The 18,472-nt window shown below is 33.6% G+C and overlaps 1 protein-coding gene across 1 annotated transcript in view; it reads left to right on the top strand.

The window, feature by feature from the left end:
• The window catches only part of LOC145248002 (CAAX prenyl protease 2-like), a 60,263-nt gene extending 42,165 nt beyond the window's left edge, over positions 1–18,098 (top strand). The window contains exon 2 of the mRNA XM_080109688.1: positions 16,967–18,098. Within this exon, the coding sequence (XP_079965814.1) occupies positions 17,096–17,968 (873 nt within the window). The 5' untranslated portion in view covers positions 16,967–17,095 and the 3' untranslated portion in view covers positions 17,969–18,098. The remainder of the gene's footprint in view (positions 1–16,966) is intronic.
• Positions 18,099–18,472: the final 374 nt, after the last annotated feature.

Here is an 18,472-nt window from a genome sequence, read left to right as displayed (position 1 = left end):
TGGACAAAAAGAGAGAATGCGTAGAGCAGAGCGGGCTCTTGACTGGGAAATGCGCAGACGACAGACTTTCAGATGGGAAGATAGAGAGAACACAGAAAGTCAGAGCAGAGCGGGCTTTTGATTTAAAACACATTTCAGAGAATGCGCAGGCATTTCTTGGAGAAGAGATGTGCAGAGAGGAACAGTCAAAGCAGAGTTGGCTCTTGACTTGACACATTTCTTCAGATACCCAGAGACCGACACTCCACAAGGTTACAAGCTGATGCCTTCGACCATATTCTTAGCATAATAACACATCGCTTCCTTCAGGATTCTGAAAGAATTATAAGAACTGTACTGTTTTTTTGTTAATATATATTTGGTGCAGAAATGTATTTATCCTGTTTTTTTTCTTCTACTACACAAAAAATCCACGGCTCTCTTTCGACGACGTTCGTCGTTAAGAGGGTACACAACGAATTGGTCCAGGATATATAACTAGACGATCAACCAATAATTCGGTCACTTCCCATACCAGTAACTTTAGATGGCCAAGAATTATCACAGGCAGTGGAAGGGTTCTGAAGTCGACGATCGTCCTCAACCGACTGGTGAAAGAGTGGAGGGGGGGACAAAAGTTTGGCATGGGGGGTACAGACTGGAGCTCAGATGAGCACTTACCATGAAAATAACAGTAGAACAGAAACAGGCTTGCAACGTCTTTGCTGTAAGAAAGGTCTATTAGGTTTTGAACACTGTCAAGGCAGGATAGGGTGCTACAAGCATGTTTTCATCAATTTATTCCACTCGAAAGATAAAATAGCTATGAAACAATGTAGTGAAGATGAAAACTATGAATTGATATATGACTTCTCTATTGGGATTGAAGAAAAACCAATGAAATTTGTTGTTTAAGAATGTTTGTTGCAGGTATGACAGTAATATATGGATTGGCATGGTCCTTGAAATTAATATGGAAAATGAGGACTTGCTGATTAAGTTCATGCATCCACCTCTTCCATCACATTCATTTTATTGAAAGGAGGATTTTAAGGATATGTTTTGTGCCATTAGCAAATATTCTGTGCACTATTGATGTCTCTACAACATCATTTGTCCAAAGTGGATAAATTATCTGTGCAAAAAATTGTATATAAAACAAATTATAAAAATAATTAAATATTCGTATTCTACAATCCCTAAATGCCTTCCTACCAAATTTCAGAAATATTGAATATCTGAAAGTATTTTTTTTTTTTAATTTTATAAAACACTGAAATTTTGTGATGTTTTGCAGCATAAATTTGGAAGCAAAATATGCAAAATTTTACACCCCACTAAAATCTGAATGGTAAGGGTTAGGACCAAATAATTTGGCAAATTTTCCTAACTCATGAAAGGGGATATTTTCAAGTAATTCGGTGTCGATGGGTGCAAATTTCAACTTTTTGCTGGTGTTTTGACATGTAATGACCCCAGACTGACATATGACTCTCATATTCTTTATTACTCTTTTGCAGTGATTGCTGGCAGTCCTAAATGTGGCTTTAGTTTCAGGACATCTGTTTTGCTGAAAGCAATAGAAATAATTATTTCTGTGTGCAATGGCAGCCTCACATTCTGGAGTGAACCACAGCTAGCTGTTGTTTTTATTGGAATTTCTTGGAGGGTATGAAGTGGTCTATATTTGTGAATCAAATGGGAAAGGTTATGCTCAATTCTGCATCACAGGACCATAATGTAATCAATTCTGCATCACAGGCCCATAATGGGCAGGTTGTTTACTAACCCTTAGTTCCAGTGGCAACATTTTTAACTTTGTTTAGTGATGGGCCGTTCAAAATGTAACTGGTCACTGAAATTTACCTTTTCAATGTATTGAGCGCACCAAATGCACATGACCTTAAGTCTGTGTGGCTATTGCCACACAGACTTAAGGTCATGTGCATTTGGTGCGCTCAACTTTAACTAGCAATACATATGGTCGTTAAAATGCTTTCAATAATCACAGATTTCAAGGGGTTTCTGCTAAAATAGTCATATTTTAAAAACCAAAGCACTTTAAGTCTTGTTCAGAAATGAATATACTTTCAAATGAATTAGTAAATAATAACATACATTATATATTTTTAGAGTTTTAAGCAAATAAAGTGATAAAAATGTGAACATCATAAAACAGCATTTTCAGTAAGTTTTTGTAACGACACCCCCTGATTTCTAAACATTCGTACCGTGTTTCTGTAAAGAATTTTTTAATGAAATTTGAAAATTAGTCAAAAGAGATGTCATTTTTAATAATTTCGAGTGTCTGAAATTCATTTGACGACTCGTTTTTTGTTGTGTTAAAAAAAGATTTCAAAATGATGAGTATTGAAAATTTTGAAAAAAAATTTCTTCAGACACTCACTATTAAATAAAACAATTTTTTTACTATGTTTATTCGTTAAAAAGATGATTGGACAGTGTTTTCTCTAGTGGTACGTAGCAATTTAAAAACATAATATCCAAAAAATCGTTATGAATTTGAATCAAGACTTCTGTAGTATTAGTGATAGTAGCTGTATCAGCAGCAGCGATAACATGGCGTAAACAGACGTTTGTTTTTGTTGTTTATTTTTATTCCAAATCGATTTTTTTTTTTTTTTTTTTTTTTTTAAATTGAAAATCTGGTTATAAAAAAAATTCTTACATGTTAGAGCTATTTTGTTATCAACCATACAAATATTTAAAAAAATTGGGTAGTAGTAAATTTTAAAATATTTTAACAAGCGAAAATGTGAAATATGATGTTTTGGTTCACGTGTAGGATTACGAACGGTAACACACTTCTAATTTTCGTCCCTTAAAAAATGTTTTCAGTGAATTATTATCAAATGGAAACTAATCTACCCGATTATTAATAAAAATAAAAATAAAAATAATATTTAAATATTTGTAGGAGGTGCTCAGTTAAGAAATAACAACGGTAGGAAAAGACATGAAATGTAATTAAAAATCAAAATAACATTAATTCAACATTTTTAACAATTTGTTAGCTTTACCAAAAACTTGTTTCTTTTTTTATATTTAAATAGAATTTAAATACTTGATATTTTTCCAAGCATCATGTTTTCTGTTAGAGGGACCTCACTTTTTTAAATAACATTTATTTTTGTCTGTTTGTCATAATTCTTGTAAAATTTCACAATGGGTATCAAACACCCTCTTAAATAAAAAACGCTTAATTCTATGTCTAATCCTAGGTATGAGAGGCAAGCCTCCTCCTAAAACCTTTAGCCTTAACAGTAACGCTAAGTACAAATGGCAGAGCTCCCCACTAAACAAACTTCCTCTGTGAGCTCATATAAACGTAAAAAAAAAAGCATAAAAACGTTTGAAGAAAAGTGCACATGATTAATCTCCCCCCCCCCCCAAAAAAAAAATAAATTGGTCAACTCTCCTAAAACGCTAGGATCATCTTGAAATGATGAATTATTTTCATTTATGTGAAACCAACCCCCACTCTAAATTCTAAAATTGTTTTTGTTTTGTTTCTATCAAGTCTTCAGGATGTTCACACATAATTTTCCTTAGCCCTATCATTAAGTGGCAACCTCCCTACCTTCTCATAATTGCACAAAGACCCCCTTAAAACCATGCATAATCGCCTTTTAGAAAACAAACAAACAAAAAAACATCCAGGATTTATCTATCATAGGAAATAGGGGAGGGGGGGGGTAACTGCCCTAAAACACTCGAATGATTCAAAATGGGAAATCATTTTACATTAAATTCTAAAATAATTTTTGTTTATCTTTTAAAGTTTTTCAAGTTGTTCGCATGCAATCTATATATATAAAAGCGAAAATGTGTGTATGTTTGTTTGTGTATATGTATGTTTGTGTGTCTGCTAAAAACTTTTGACAGACACAGCAAAAATTCACAAACTTGGTCTCATATGAAAGCCCCACCTTCCAGACGACAAATATCGAAAAATTGGCCCAAAGTGACCATCAGAAGTGCATCAACTGATCGATTTTCTGCAGGGGGGGGGCAAAAAAGTGACATTTTAATGTTAAACATTACATATTTTTAAATTGATTTATAACTGCCCCAAAAAATATGGCCGCCAAGTCTTCTACATAAAGTATACACGTGGCCGTTTATTTTGGGTCAACTTGTATTTAAAACCCGCTGAGTCATGTCACGTGATCTTGACGTCAGCAACCACTAATGGCGGTCTTAATTTACAATTTAAAAATGTTGTTATCGGTAAAAAAAAATTAATTAAAGCTAAACTATGAACTTCTACGCTATGGCAACGTTACCAAAGTTATTACCACATTCAAAATAGTTAGACTCGATAGTTAAACGAAAAATAATAAGCCAAACATGTGAAGTAAAAAAAAAAAAAATACGCTTACAAAAAATATTAACAAACGAAGTTTTTAAAAATAAAAACAGCCAGACGCCATTTTCCAGTCTTTAGAGTAAGGCAGACGAAGAGTGAGAGAGAGAGATGTCTAGACAGATTCGACAGGGGGAGGGTCAACAACGCATGCGTCAGATGACGTCATGACCTGATTTCCTTTAAATAGTTGATAAACCGAACAAACTTTATATATGCCGCTTTAGCGTAGGTAGTTAAGGGTTGGTTCATTATCTAAACGTTTTGGGTTTGAATCGTGGTGTGAGATGTCTTTCTTTTTTTTTTTTTGATTTTTTTTACATTTAAATATTGAACCCTGTATTATTTAAGCCATTTTTCACGTAACGTTCGTTCGTTTTTCTGTTTTAATTTGTGTTTTACCCCCACCCCACCCCGCTTAATTAAAACGTTCTTTTCTTTTCTTACTTCGCTTATAACAATGCTTACATCGTCATCGTCGTCGTCGTAACGCTCGACGACTTTCAAACATCTTTCACTTCTGGCTGGCCGATTTTATTTTCAAACTTCGCCTCAGGGGTTCGGCTTCGATCCTACACCCCCCCCTCCCCGGGTTTCTTTTTTATTTAACACCACACACCCCTACAAACACCCGGGCAATGCCGGGTACCCCTCGCTAGTTGTCTATAAAGGTAGAATCACATATTTTGGAGAGGTGGTCAGATGGGGGAGGGATAACAGAAGGTATTAATCTACAATAATACCAAAGAAATATTGCAATATATTCATTTTTAACCAATCCTAGATTTCGATTTCAGTTTTTGGCACATAAAATGCATTACAACTAAACTTTGAGTTCTCTAACTTCTTTTCTTTTAATGAATACATGGCATTTTTAAGCAATCGCAGCATATTTATGTGCATTTACTGCAGATTATTTGGAAACCATTAATTTCTAGAGATTTTCAGTAGCATATTCAGATTCCTTGCACAAAAATACACTTATATGGCAAATTTCATTGCTTAGTCTTGTGTTTTAACAAAGATATAGCATTTTTACTGAAAAAGTAGTGCAAAAATCTGACAAAACGCATATGGTCTTAAAGAGGGGAAAAATATTCAAATGCGCAAGGCATACAAAAAGTCATAACTTCCTTGATTTTAATTGGATTTTAAAAATTTAAAAAGATTCTTTCTTAGCTTATCAAGCTCTTTCTATATACACCAATATTGAAATATTTTAAGCCATTTAAATCTTTTCATATGTATTGCTACTTTAACACATTGACTGGCCGTTTATTATCAAATGTGATTGAATTCTTTCGTTGGTGCTCTGGTGAATGGCTGACATGCCACCTATCAGCTGCAGCTTGGGCATCAGGATCTGAAACAACTGCATTATACTCAAATCAACAGGCAATCAATAATTAATAAAAACTCAGAAATCATTTTATTATAAATAAAAATAATTATTTGTACAAAACTATTCTATATGCAAGAAAAGATTTAAAAGATTGTATATAAGAACAAAGTTTTTGGATGCACGATTTTTTCCACTTAATTCGATCTTGCTGCGAGGTTTAAAACGAGGTTTATGATTGTCTGTCTATTCAGCCAGTCATGGGGAAACTCTTTTTCCACTTGGTCCTTTCAGGAGATTTGGGCTATCAGATCAATCTGATGTGTGTAGCAAGCGAAGTCTCTCTTATCTGCTAAAATAAATGGTTTTTCTGAATTTGCGTTTTCTCTCCCTCTATAGGTAGGATTACCATTTCCTCCTCTTCTCTTTTCTTCTCCTTTTTCTTCTTCTGAATCTTTTTTCTTTCTTTCTTTCTTCTGAAATCCTTTTCCTTCTCTCTTTCTCCTATATCTCTCTCTTTCTTTCCCACTTCTCAGGTCTTTATATTTCTTCCTTTCTCTTTATTCCAAAGAAATAGGTTATCGGTCTGTCTTCATGGGACTCCTCACTGGCATGTGTTCATAATACTCTTTGACTTGAGGAACATGTTATTTGCAATTTCTCTCCCTTACAAATCTCTTGTCAAAACTAACGAAAAAAAAAACTTGTCTTAAATTCTTTTTCAACATACAACAAATGACTGCCAAGATTGCCATCAATGCTTGTCAGAATTTGCTACTATTTTATTGAAAGATTGACTTGTTTGATATGCAGAAATTTATGAATATCTGGAGTTCTTAACAAGTGTCAACCACACCTGACTTCTATTTAGCTAGCAAAGCAATCTGGTGTCTCCAGCATTAGAAATGGTGTTACAACCAGTCAGTCAAGTCTGATACTATAGAGGACACATTCTTTTTAAACATGGAATGAAGAGGTATATCTGATATAAATGTTTGGAAGCTATCTCAGTTAACCATAGAGTATCAATATACTGTACAAAGAGCTTTTTGTTTTTATCTTAAATAAGACAACTGAGTGATCAGAAGATCCCAGTGGAGACGGAATGGAGAATGAGCACAGTTCTGGACAGTTGTAAGAAAAAGGTCTAGGAGACTTGCATACTGTCCATCAGTGTCAGGCACACGGGTGGGTTTGTGAACAATCTGTGTTAGGTTATTAGCAATGGAGAAATCATGACAGAACCTCCTCATCATCTGTCTTCTTTGACCACTCAAATGCTAACCATTCAACATTATGAAAATTGAAGTCTCCACACACGTGTATGTTAACTGAGGGATGAACAGATAGGATGTGGTCATTTTTCTCAGAAATATGTGGAGGTGATAGAGGGCAAATATAAATGTGGTACTGTAAGTACTACTCAGAAGCATATATAGGGCAATTTCCCTGTTAATGTCCCTACCACATGAAAGCCATCCCTAATGTAGGCACATATTCCATGCCCATGATCCTGGGAGTTGGATTTTGATGTCAAGTTTGTATCCTTTAATCACAAACTCATCTAGGAACACAGTCATAGTTTTGCATAGAAACAATAGGTTAAGTTTGGTTTCCTGTAATCAAATTTGACCCCCTGGAAGACTCCTGATGTTTAAGGAGAACTATATTGGAAGTTGGAGTTCTGTTTGAATATGGGATATGTGGAAGAATTTAGAGCAGGACAGAGAGGAAAAGAAATGGAAAAAAATAAACGTCAAATGATTTTTGCAGACCATGCAGAGAAAAAGTGATAACATTTCCCACTAATATGACATCAAGTGACCCCACTAGAAGCTACTGTTTGGTCCAGAATCCATTCACTAAATGGTAATACAGCAGCCCCAGTACTTTGCACCTGCTAATAGGACAGCCTCATTAGGAGTTAATCCAAGGTTCAGGTCCCTGACTATCAGATGGATAACGTCAGCCTAGATAAAACGTTTACCTCCAACACATGGCCACAAGGATAGGCATAGAAAGAGAAAAATAAGGACATCTTAAACAACTGCCCAGGAAAAAGACTGCCAACCTAATATACAGTTTTTCTTCAGAAATATCACTCACAACAAGGACTGAGGGTGTAAAATAGGAGAAGCGAGAGTTATGGGTTTGCCAAAACTGTGTCTACAATGTGTTTTCTATTCTCCATTAAATTAAATCAGATTTTCTTTTTCTAGATTCCCCTATCACTAGAAGTCTATTAAGCAGAGAAGACGAATGGGTAATAGAATTTTGTTATATATATATATATATATATATATATATATATATATATACACTAGCTGTACCCTGCCACGGGTTGCTGTGGCTCAATTTGGTGTAATGGAAAATTCTAATAAAAAGAGAAAATGCATGTTTCTTATATTCTTAGTACAGCAATCCACTCCAAAAAGTAAAAAAAAAAAAAAAAAAGGCGAAAATGACAAAAAAAAAAAGGAACTCTTGCAGAATTGGATCCGGATCCTCGGGAGTTACCGTCAATCATGGCTTGGGCTCGAGCAACATTCAGTGGATTAAGCCGAAAGTTGTTGAAACGCTAAATAGTTTTCTTTTTTATTGTATTCAAAAATATGAGTTTTTAATTAATATTTGGGTAGGGAGGGGGGTTACTATACACAGATTCGAAAAAGTTGTTCAAAAACGAATAAATGAAAGCAAAGCTAAGGTAAATTACGTTTCTATCTAACTGGATAATGTTTTAGTGTTTTTATTTAATGTAAAATGTTTAATCGGCTCAAAAAACTCAGTATGTATTTGAAAAAGAAAATCTCATTTAAAATTTGCAGAGGCAATTAGTTTTCGAGATATAAAGACCTGTACTATGCACTATAATTCACTGACGGCCATTAATAAACACTCCCAACCTCCCCATATTAAGAATGGTTTTCGGAATAAACAACACCCATGCCTAACCACGTGTTTTAACCTTTTACCTGTCTTTCGTCTTTTAAAAATGGCTTTTGGAATAAATACCACCATTCCCCCCATGTTAAGAACGGCTTTCAGAATAAACACCCCCCAACCTACCCATGTTAAAAATTGTGGAGGTGGACCTAATGTGAAAATTTACCTTTTGTTTTTTTTAATAAATTGTTAGTTGAAAGCACAGAATAGTGACAAAACACCATCCCCTACCCTTGGTAAGAATAGCAAAAAAAATAATGGTTTTCTTGGTAGAAACTTTTCTGTATTTCACCTAACAATTTCTGGTGCTAATGAACTTACTGCTCCACGCTATTTTTTTAAATCGTATTTCCAAGTTTAATTAAAATTTTATATGCTTTTTTATTCAATTGTAAGAATAGGTACAAAACACCCTCGCCTCCCCATGTTAAGAATGTTATTATTTCAGCACAGATCACTCTCTACATGAGTACCTAATATTTTTTTTCAGCCATTCTTACCATAGAGAGGGCATGGTGTTTTGTAACTATTCTGTGCTTTTAACTAACAATTTATTATTAAAAAAAGATATTGTGAAATTATAAAAAAATAAAAGGATATTGTGAAAGTTGAATTTAACTTGAAAAAAAAAACCAAAAAAAAACAATGTGAACGGCGCATTCAACATTGTAGCCGGAGCTTATTTGGCAATAAGGTCACGTTAGTCGATTAATGGGTGCTAATGCACTTACTGATCATATTTCCAAGTTTAATTAAAGTTTTATGTTTTTTTGGTATTTTTTTAGATTAGGTCCACCGCCACAATTTTCTTTTAAATGACGACTTTTAAAGGGTTCCAACTATGCTGAATACGGAAATCACTTTGAAATTTTGCAGAAATAAGTCATTATCGAGATATAAATAGTTGTTTTATGCATTGTATTCTTTGGCGGCCATCTTTGTTACACACGTAGATTTGTTTATGATGCGCGCAAGCGTGTAAAAAAGATGGCCGCCAGAGATTACAATGCATTATACAAGTTTCTATATCTCGATAACTACTTATTTCTGCAGAATTTCAATGCGATTTCCATATTCAGCATAGTCGAAAACCTACAAAAGTCGTCATTTAAAAGAAAATTGTGGAGGTGGACAATTTACCGTTTTTTTTATTCAATTGTAAGGTTAAAGTACAGAATAGGTACAAAACACCCTCTTCTCCCCATGTTAAGAATGGCTTTTTAAATAATGTTATTATTTCAGCACGGATCAATAAGTTCATGAGCACCCAATTTCTTTAATAAAGAAAAAGCATTCATATTTTCTTATATAAAAACAACTTCTGTAAAAAAAAAAAGAAAGAACGTGTACTTTCAATTTTTTTCAAATTTTTTTAAAGGTTTTCTTAAAAAAAAAATAAAAATACGGTAAAAAAAAGCAAACAACAAAACATTAATCGGTACTCATGCAGAGAGTGATCCGTGCTGTAATAATAACGTTATTATTTAAAAAGCCATTCTTAACATGGGGAGTGGAGGGGGTTTTGTACCTATTCTGTACTTTAACCTTACAATTGAATAAAAAACATATCATAAAATTTTAATTAAACTTGGAAATACGATTTAAAAAATAGCGCGGATCACTCTCTGCATTAGCACCGAAAGTACAGAATAGTTAGAAAACATCCTCCTCCCCATGTTAAGAATGGCTTTCTAAATAATGTGAATGCTTCAGTACTGTTCCTTGTCTGCTTAACTTTAACTTTTGTTTATTAAATTGTTAGGTGAAAATCCAGAATAGTTAAAAAATACCCCTATTCCCATGTTAAGAATGGCTTTCTAAATAATGTCATTATTTCAGCAGGGTAACTTCTCTGCATAAGTACCATGTTTTGTTTTTAAATTGTTAGGTGAAAGGACAGAATAGTTACAAAATACCGTCCCCATGTTAAGAATGTCTTTCTAAATAACATTATTTCAGCACGGTGTTTTCTATGCATACATACTATCTATTTTTGTTTATTAAATTATTAGGTGAAAGTATAGAATAGATGCAAAACTCCCTCCTCATGTTAAGAATAGCTTTCTAAAGCACGGTACCTTCTCTGCATAAGTACTATCTTTTGTTTATTAAATTGTTAGGTGAAAGTATAAAATAGTTACAGAACACCCTCCTATTCCCATGTTAAGAATGGCTTTCTTAATAGCATTATTTCAGCGCGGTACCTTCTCTGCATAAGTACCATCTTTTGTTTATTAAATTGTTAGGTGAAAGTATAGAATAGTTACAAGACGCCCTCCCCATGTTAAGAATGGCTTTCTAAATAACATTATTTTAGCACGGTACTTTCTCTGCATAAGTACCATGTTTTGTTTATTAAATTGTTAGGTGAAAGTACGGTACTCATGCAGAGAGTGATCCGTGCTGAAATAATAACGTTATTATTTAAAAAGCCATTCTTAGCATGGGAAGGGGAGGGTGTTTTGTACCTAATCTGTATTTTAACCTTACAATTGAATAAAAAAAACATATAATAAAACTTTAATTAAACATGGAAATAAGATTTTTAAAAATAGCGTAGACCACTCTCTGCATTATCACCAAATATTATTTAAGCACGTTACCAATCCGTAAAATTTCTTCGAAAAAAAACTGTACTTTTACCAAACAATTTATAGTGTCAATAATAAAAAAAAGTTCATATTTTCTTATATCGGGAAATAAAAAAACAAAAACAAAAAAAAACGACTTCGACTCAAAAAGCAAGCGACAAACTTTTTTTTTTTTTGCCTGATATAATAAAGAAAAAATGTTTAAATTAAAAAATTTGGAAGATAAACAAATGAATTATGTTTTTTTTTTACTTATCAAGTAAACCGAAAATGAAATCTTATAATTTGTTTCGCCAAATCGTGGTATGTGAATCGAACCGGAAGTTCAGTTCTATCAACAAAACAGGTTCGCACTAACGGCTTACGAAAAATATTTTTATTTTATTTAATATTTTAATAATTGGCGATGTAAATTTATTTTAATAACATAGAAACATCCCTTGACTCTAAAGATGGGTTGTCTGAAAATTTCAAATAAATTGGTAATGTAGAAATATGGTTGTATCAACTTTGAACGAACCAAAAATTACATTTTTATATATATAGATATATATTTTTTTACAAAGGCGTCACCGCTTATCAAGGCCTGGAAGCCACTCGAGGATACAGGTTAACGAGTGTACTGTGGTCAAGGGGAACATGCCATAGTCATCGTTAGTAGTGTAAATTTGGTAAATTGGATTACTTAAGGAGATGGCTCATCAAGAACTTGTTCACATTGGACTTGAAGATAGCTATATTGTAGTTACTTGGAAAGCAGGAAAACGGAACAGAATTCCACAGGCATGCAGTTCTAAGAAAGAACCTTTGTTCATTTAGGTTTAGGCACAGATAGAGTGGGGGGAAATTATTGATAGTGGTTTCAGCTAGGTGAGTGTTTTTTGTGAAAGTGAGGACAGTGGGACTATGGATTGGAACACTTACCATGAAAATAACAATAATGCAGAGACATGCTCGCAATGTCTCTTTTGTTGGAAAGATGTTGAAAGGAAGAGAAAAGGGCATCCCTCACTAGACTACAAAGTCTGTTTTGAACTCTGTCAAGGCAGGATAAACTGCTTCTAACAGCTCTTGCCCAGATGTGGCAACAGTACTTCATCCTTGGACATACTTGGCTCTTATACAGGTAGAGAATTGCATTGGCAATAAGATATCTACTGAAGCAGTAGAACGATCTCACCATTTTCCCAGCAGCCGTGGCTACGGATTTAATGAATGTGTTCCATCTCAGATCAGGAGTAAAAGTCAGACCTGAAGTTTGTCAAAAAATGGAGCCTCTCCAAGACAAGAGCCATTTATTTCGATTAATGCCAGAGGAGGATCAGAGCGTTGATGATGAAAAGATAGCAGCTTGGTCTTAGATGCATTAAAATTAACAACCACCTCTTTCCCTATTGCACGTGATCAAGATCAGACAAGAGAGAATCAGATAGAACTTGGTCATTTACTGCATTTGAAGTGTTGCCATAGATGGTAATGTCCTCAGCATAAATGTCTACAAATGATCTTAGGGTGTGATTTGGGAGATCATTGATGTAGATCAAGAAGAGAGTTGGGTCCAAGATGGACCCCTGAGGGACTCCAGCATTAATTCCTTTATTCATTTGCTACTTAGTTCTAATTTTTAGAATTTGAGACCTCTAGATCAAAGAATATTGCATTTAAATAGATAATTTTAATCTATTACAAGGCAGTATTTTAAAAAATTTTACCAGTGATGCTCTACTGAAAGAAAAGTCTTTTTTACAGAAATGCTAGCTACATAAAAATGGCATAGTAAATACAAGTACAATCAAAATTATAAAAAAATCAACAATAATGAGAAAAATGCGAACATAAGATGAAGAGGACCCAAAGAGAGCCAGAAAAGAGAGATAGATAAAGTTCTAAGCTAACCATAATTTGATTTTCACTGCACCTTCAGAGTATGTGCACTTGTTTGCTACTTTGACCAGATGCAAAGAAATCAGTTAGTTACAAAATATATAGTTACCTCTGTGAAGATAGTCTCTAAAGGAATCGTCTAGAATAACCCAAACCTGTGATGGGAGGGAGAGGAGTGCCAAGGTTGAAGGATTTCTTTTTCTTTGTTTTTTGTTGTTTTGTTTTTTGTTTTTTTTTTTAAGTGTTTTCCATAGATGATTGTTATCTCATAAATGTCAATGAATGAACTTAAAATGTCATTTGGGAGATCATTGATCAAGATCAGAAAGATGGTTGAGCTCAGAATAAAATCCCTGGGGCACCCCAGTATTGATACTAAGTGCAACAAATTTCTCCATTAACAACTACTTTTATAAACCAAGCAGCAGGGAGACCCAACGTTGTCTGGGATTGAATGAGGATCAACAAATGTTCCACCCTTCCATACTTTTATTGTCAACGAAATCTGTGAAATTGCCCATTTTATAATCAAATCGATTGATTGACTACTCTAGTTAGGGATCCCTCCCCTGCAGTGTACCAAGATGAACCTTCACATGCCTCCCCACAATGACTTAGTCTACAATACATTGTAGAGAATCTACTGTTGATTTTATTCACTTAAAGTCAAGTATCATAGTTCATTTGTGGTCAAAACAGAAACATACATTTTGAATGTACCCCTGTCTTATCAAATAACCAACTGTTGATTTTATGCAATTAATTTTACATAATCACTTGAATTAAAGTTAAACGTACAAAAGTCAAGTATCATGGTTCAGTTGTGCTCTAAAAATAAACATTCATTTTAAATGTGCCCCTGTTTTATAAAAGAATCTATAGTTAATTTTATAGGCTGAGTCATTCTGCTTGTGCAGTGATAAACTTCTCAAATGCTTTCGTGATGTTAGGTTGTATAAGTGTTAACTTTAGTCACAATTGGACTTCCATATTTAATTAGATTTCTTCGATTATAGATTTTCAATACTTATCAGATGCATTCAAATACAAAACCTACATAAGAACATTACTGGACACATCAAGTACCTTCACATGAAATTTTTAAAAAATCAGCCATTTCCAAGTCCAAAGGGAACAAACACACACGGAAAAAGTTCCTTTTCTATAATAGAAGATTAGAGAGAAAATAATTTGATGGTTAAAAAAACATTTTCAAATATTCCATGTGCCAAACCCTATCGAAGGCCTTCGATTTGTTAAAAATTATTACTCTAAAAGTGAAGCTTTCATTAATAGTCACTGTTCTTGTGTATCTATGTATTTTTTAATATTTTTCCTTGTACTTGTGAAAGATTTATTAAAGTCCAATTATAGTTAACTAGCTGTGTTTTTCTGGCATTGCCCAAGTCAAAGCATTGGGAAGAAAATAAACAATTGAATGTCTATTTACCAAATAATGAGAGAAACCACATGTTTTCTGATATTTTTATGAATGCAGACATAATAAACTATTTCTTGGAAGTAGTTTTCGAAATGCAGTAAAAAAAAAAAATAGGCATTTACTTTTACAGAAGAAGCAAAAATAAAATAAGGAAAAACTTAAATGAATTTTCAAAAATGTTTTTAAAAAATATAAATTTTTTAAAAAGATTTTTGAAAATTCATTTAAGTTTTTCCTTATTTTATTTTTATTTCCATAAATATTCAACATGTATTTATGAAAGTTACGTTTAATGTTTTATTTAGTAAAAGATGACCTTTTCACAATTACCTTATTGTTTCAGCCATAAGTTGATGTAAAACATGCTTATAAATCCACTTGAAAACCTGTTTCGATGTATATGTTTATCGAAAATTCACCTTAAATCAACCACCATTTTTTTTATTTATCACAAAGTTTACTCGTACACAAGCAATTATTGATATACGCATATTGTTTTATAGTTCATCTTTCATAATCAAACTGTCATTTTATTTCAGTAAATGTGTGAAAACACTAAGCAATGGTTCAATTTGATAGTACATCATGAGTAGGGTTATTACAAGAGAGTATTCTTTTCATTATTTTGACTCTCGAGTATATATCAGTTAATGTTTTTAGATAGAGCGATGTGGTTCTCAATTGACTGTGTCAGATATATACTCGAGAGTCAAAACAATGAAAAGAATATTCTCTTGTCATAGGTCTAATCATGAGACATCAAATTCAACAATAACACTTTTTCCAACACCTTCAATTCTTTATATATTCACTACATCTTTAAAACATGACATATTTTTCGAAACGAAGATAACAGGTTGATGAAAATTTATTTTATTCATCCTTTTTTTTTTTTTTCATAACCAAATTTGGTCCTTTGAAAGTTAGTTTAGCCATTGCCAAAATATATACTGTAAATTTTCACCCAGAACATACCAAAAATGTTGGTTGAGCTATGCAAATTCCTTCCAACCATAAAAATATCGTTTCAACTTATGACTGAAATGAATATGTTTACTGGGTAAACGACTTTGCTAAATTCAAATCCTCAGTGATATTATTATCTGTTGGAAAAGGTATGAACCTGCAATTTGCACTCAATTATGGGTAAACTAGTAACCCCTGTTTAAGTAAGTGTATAGAATCTTTTACAATAGGTCTTATATTCAATAATCCCCTCCCCAAAAAGGCCTGATTTGCCATGAAAAACAGACAAATCAAACCAAAATAGCTCACTGGAAAATAGGAAACACATGGGTTGTTTTTTTTTTTTACTTTTTCCATCTTGCAATTAAAGGAAAGAGAAGGAAGGAGAATACAAAATTATAATTTTATTTAATTTTCTTTTTTGCATTAATTTTTCAGCTGTGTAAGCATTTTCTTTGTTTTTTTTTCTTTCCAATGATTGTTGTTTATATAAACAATGTTCAAATCACTTAATAATACACCTGAAATAGGCTGGAGGCCTGAAAAATAATAGAAAAATACTGAAAATAATGTCTTTATTCATAAAACTATTAGACAAGATTTTGTCTTATAAATTTTGGAATTTTTTAGATGAGGATTATTTGGACTACTGTTCTTATCGGGGATGTTACATTAGTTGAAGTCACAAAGTGACAGGCCTCAACAACAATCTGTCCTATCTTTTCTTGCACTGTAACCTGGTTCTTGTCACCTTTGGTTTTCTGACAGTGCATCACAACAATAATATGAGTTTGGAAATCTGGATGTGCATTCCATTGGGATCAGCACTTAGCCTAGTATCAGTCTAGTTTATCAGCTATTGTTTTTATTGAATTCTAATAATTCCACTTCACTGTTGACTAACACCATTTTTGTTTCTCACTATCTCTTGCTTTTAACTGTAATCATCTTCCCTCTCGCTGTTGTCACATTCCGTCTTTTAAGTGGATACAAATTATGGACAAGTATATAATCCCAACTCTGTTCATGCATTTTACAGTTCTTGCTAATGGCTGCCAGACACCATGAGTGACTTGAACTTGATAAGTGCAAGCATTTACCATCATAGAGAATAACATCCAAGATTAAAAAGAGGCATCCAAATAATCCAAGTAACACAAGATCTTGTGTATGTGTGTTTCTCGTACATATGTAGCTTTAGTAAATACACATTGAATTATTTTTAAAAAATATTTATAGCAATAAGATAAGGTGAAACGAAAACATGTTTTAAAATATTCTATTTACAAAATAAAAATTAACTATATTTTTAATTGTTTTTCCCTAAGCTGAGCAATGCTGGGTAAATACAGCTTATCTTTTATGAAACATTTATTTTCAGTTTTTATTTTGACTTGAAACAAGTTTAATTTTGTTTTTATTTTTCTCAACAGGTTGATTTTCCAATAAAAAAAAAAGAGGGCAACCTTTAAAAAAGAATAATAGACAACAAAAAACTTTTGTTGTGTTATCCGAGTTGTGTGCCCTTGTCAGTGCCAGTTATCCGCTCTTGGCCGGAAAACATGGAGTCTGTCGTGTTCACCCTCGACTTCTGGCAAGCCGTCCTGCTATGCCTATTGTTTGCTGTCATCTATGTGGGTAGCCTCTATGCTTGGGTTAACAATGGGAACCGAACCCGAGACCATCCGGAAATCATCAAACGGAGATTCGTCAGCGTAGGGGTGGTTGCCTTTGTAGTTCCACCTCTCCTGTGGTGTTTTAGTTCCTATCCAACTTCCACAAATTTGAACGGCCGGACTCTGTTTGAGTGGCTTGGACTTCGATTCACCGGCTTAATCCCAGCTCTTTTCGTGCCGCTCTTTCTAACTATGGTCCTTTTCGCTGGGCCCCTCTACCTGCACTACATCGACGGAGTTTTCAACCTCTACCTGGAACCGAAATACTGGTCAAACAGCTTCAAGTCTTTGATCTGGTTGCGAAACCACTTGGTGGCCCCCTTCTCCGAAGAATTCATCTTTCGCGCATGCATGCTGCCAGTGTTGGTGCCCTCAATTGGCGAGTGGTCTGCCGTTTTCTGTTGCCCCCTCTTCTTTGGGGTTGCTCACTTTCATCATATGATCGAGCGTGTCATCCTCGGTCAGCAGGGTTTCAAAGATGGCCTTAAGCAGTCCATCTTTCAACTCTTCTACACAACCATCTTCGGTGCCTACTCAGCCTTCCTTTTCCTCCGGACTGGCCATATCGTTGCCCCCGTCATCGCACATGCCTTTTGCAATCACATGGGGTTCCCCCCGTTCAGCGAGGTGATGGCCCATCAGCAGCCAGGACGGACGAAAATTGTCTTTTTCTTTGTGGCTGGTCTTTCTGCATGGTTGATTTTATTATTTCCTTTTACATCGGCAACTATCTATTCAAATGAAGTATATAGTTTATAAGGAAAAAAAAAAATGCCATTCTCTTTTTATTTTTAATAATTATTTTTTTTCTATTTCTTTTTTATACAATCAGATCGCATTTGAAATTTCATACTTTGGTTTCAGAGCATGAATGAACGTATTACTTGATTATTTTTTGCCTTTAAAATTTAGGCTAGAAATTAATTTTTAATTGATAGTTTAAAGGCTTCAAAATAACTTTCGCATTTTTAAGGCAGTGATCGAAACATATTTAATATTTCCAAAATAGATGACTCTTGTTAACTGTTTGTTTAAAAGTGATTTTGAAATCTTTAAATTGTTGATTACAAGGTAATTTTTTACTTTAATTAAATATTAGTTGCAAACATCAAGTATTATGGTTCATTTGAGTTCCTAAGACAAAAGAAAAGCATGAATCTTCACAGGTGCCCCTATCATATGGACTGTTTTTGGTTTTATTTTTGTTACATTGTTCCATATTGTAGAAGATGCGCCTTAATACAACTAGCCGAAAAAGCTGAA

This window comes from Euprymna scolopes, chromosome 26 (genome assembly GCF_053919585.1).
Source record: "Euprymna scolopes isolate OS-2025 chromosome 26, ASM5391958v1, whole genome shotgun sequence".
NCBI lineage: Eukaryota > Metazoa > Mollusca > Cephalopoda > Sepiida > Sepiolidae > Euprymna > Euprymna scolopes.
This window is presented reverse-complemented; position numbering and strand designations above follow the sequence as displayed.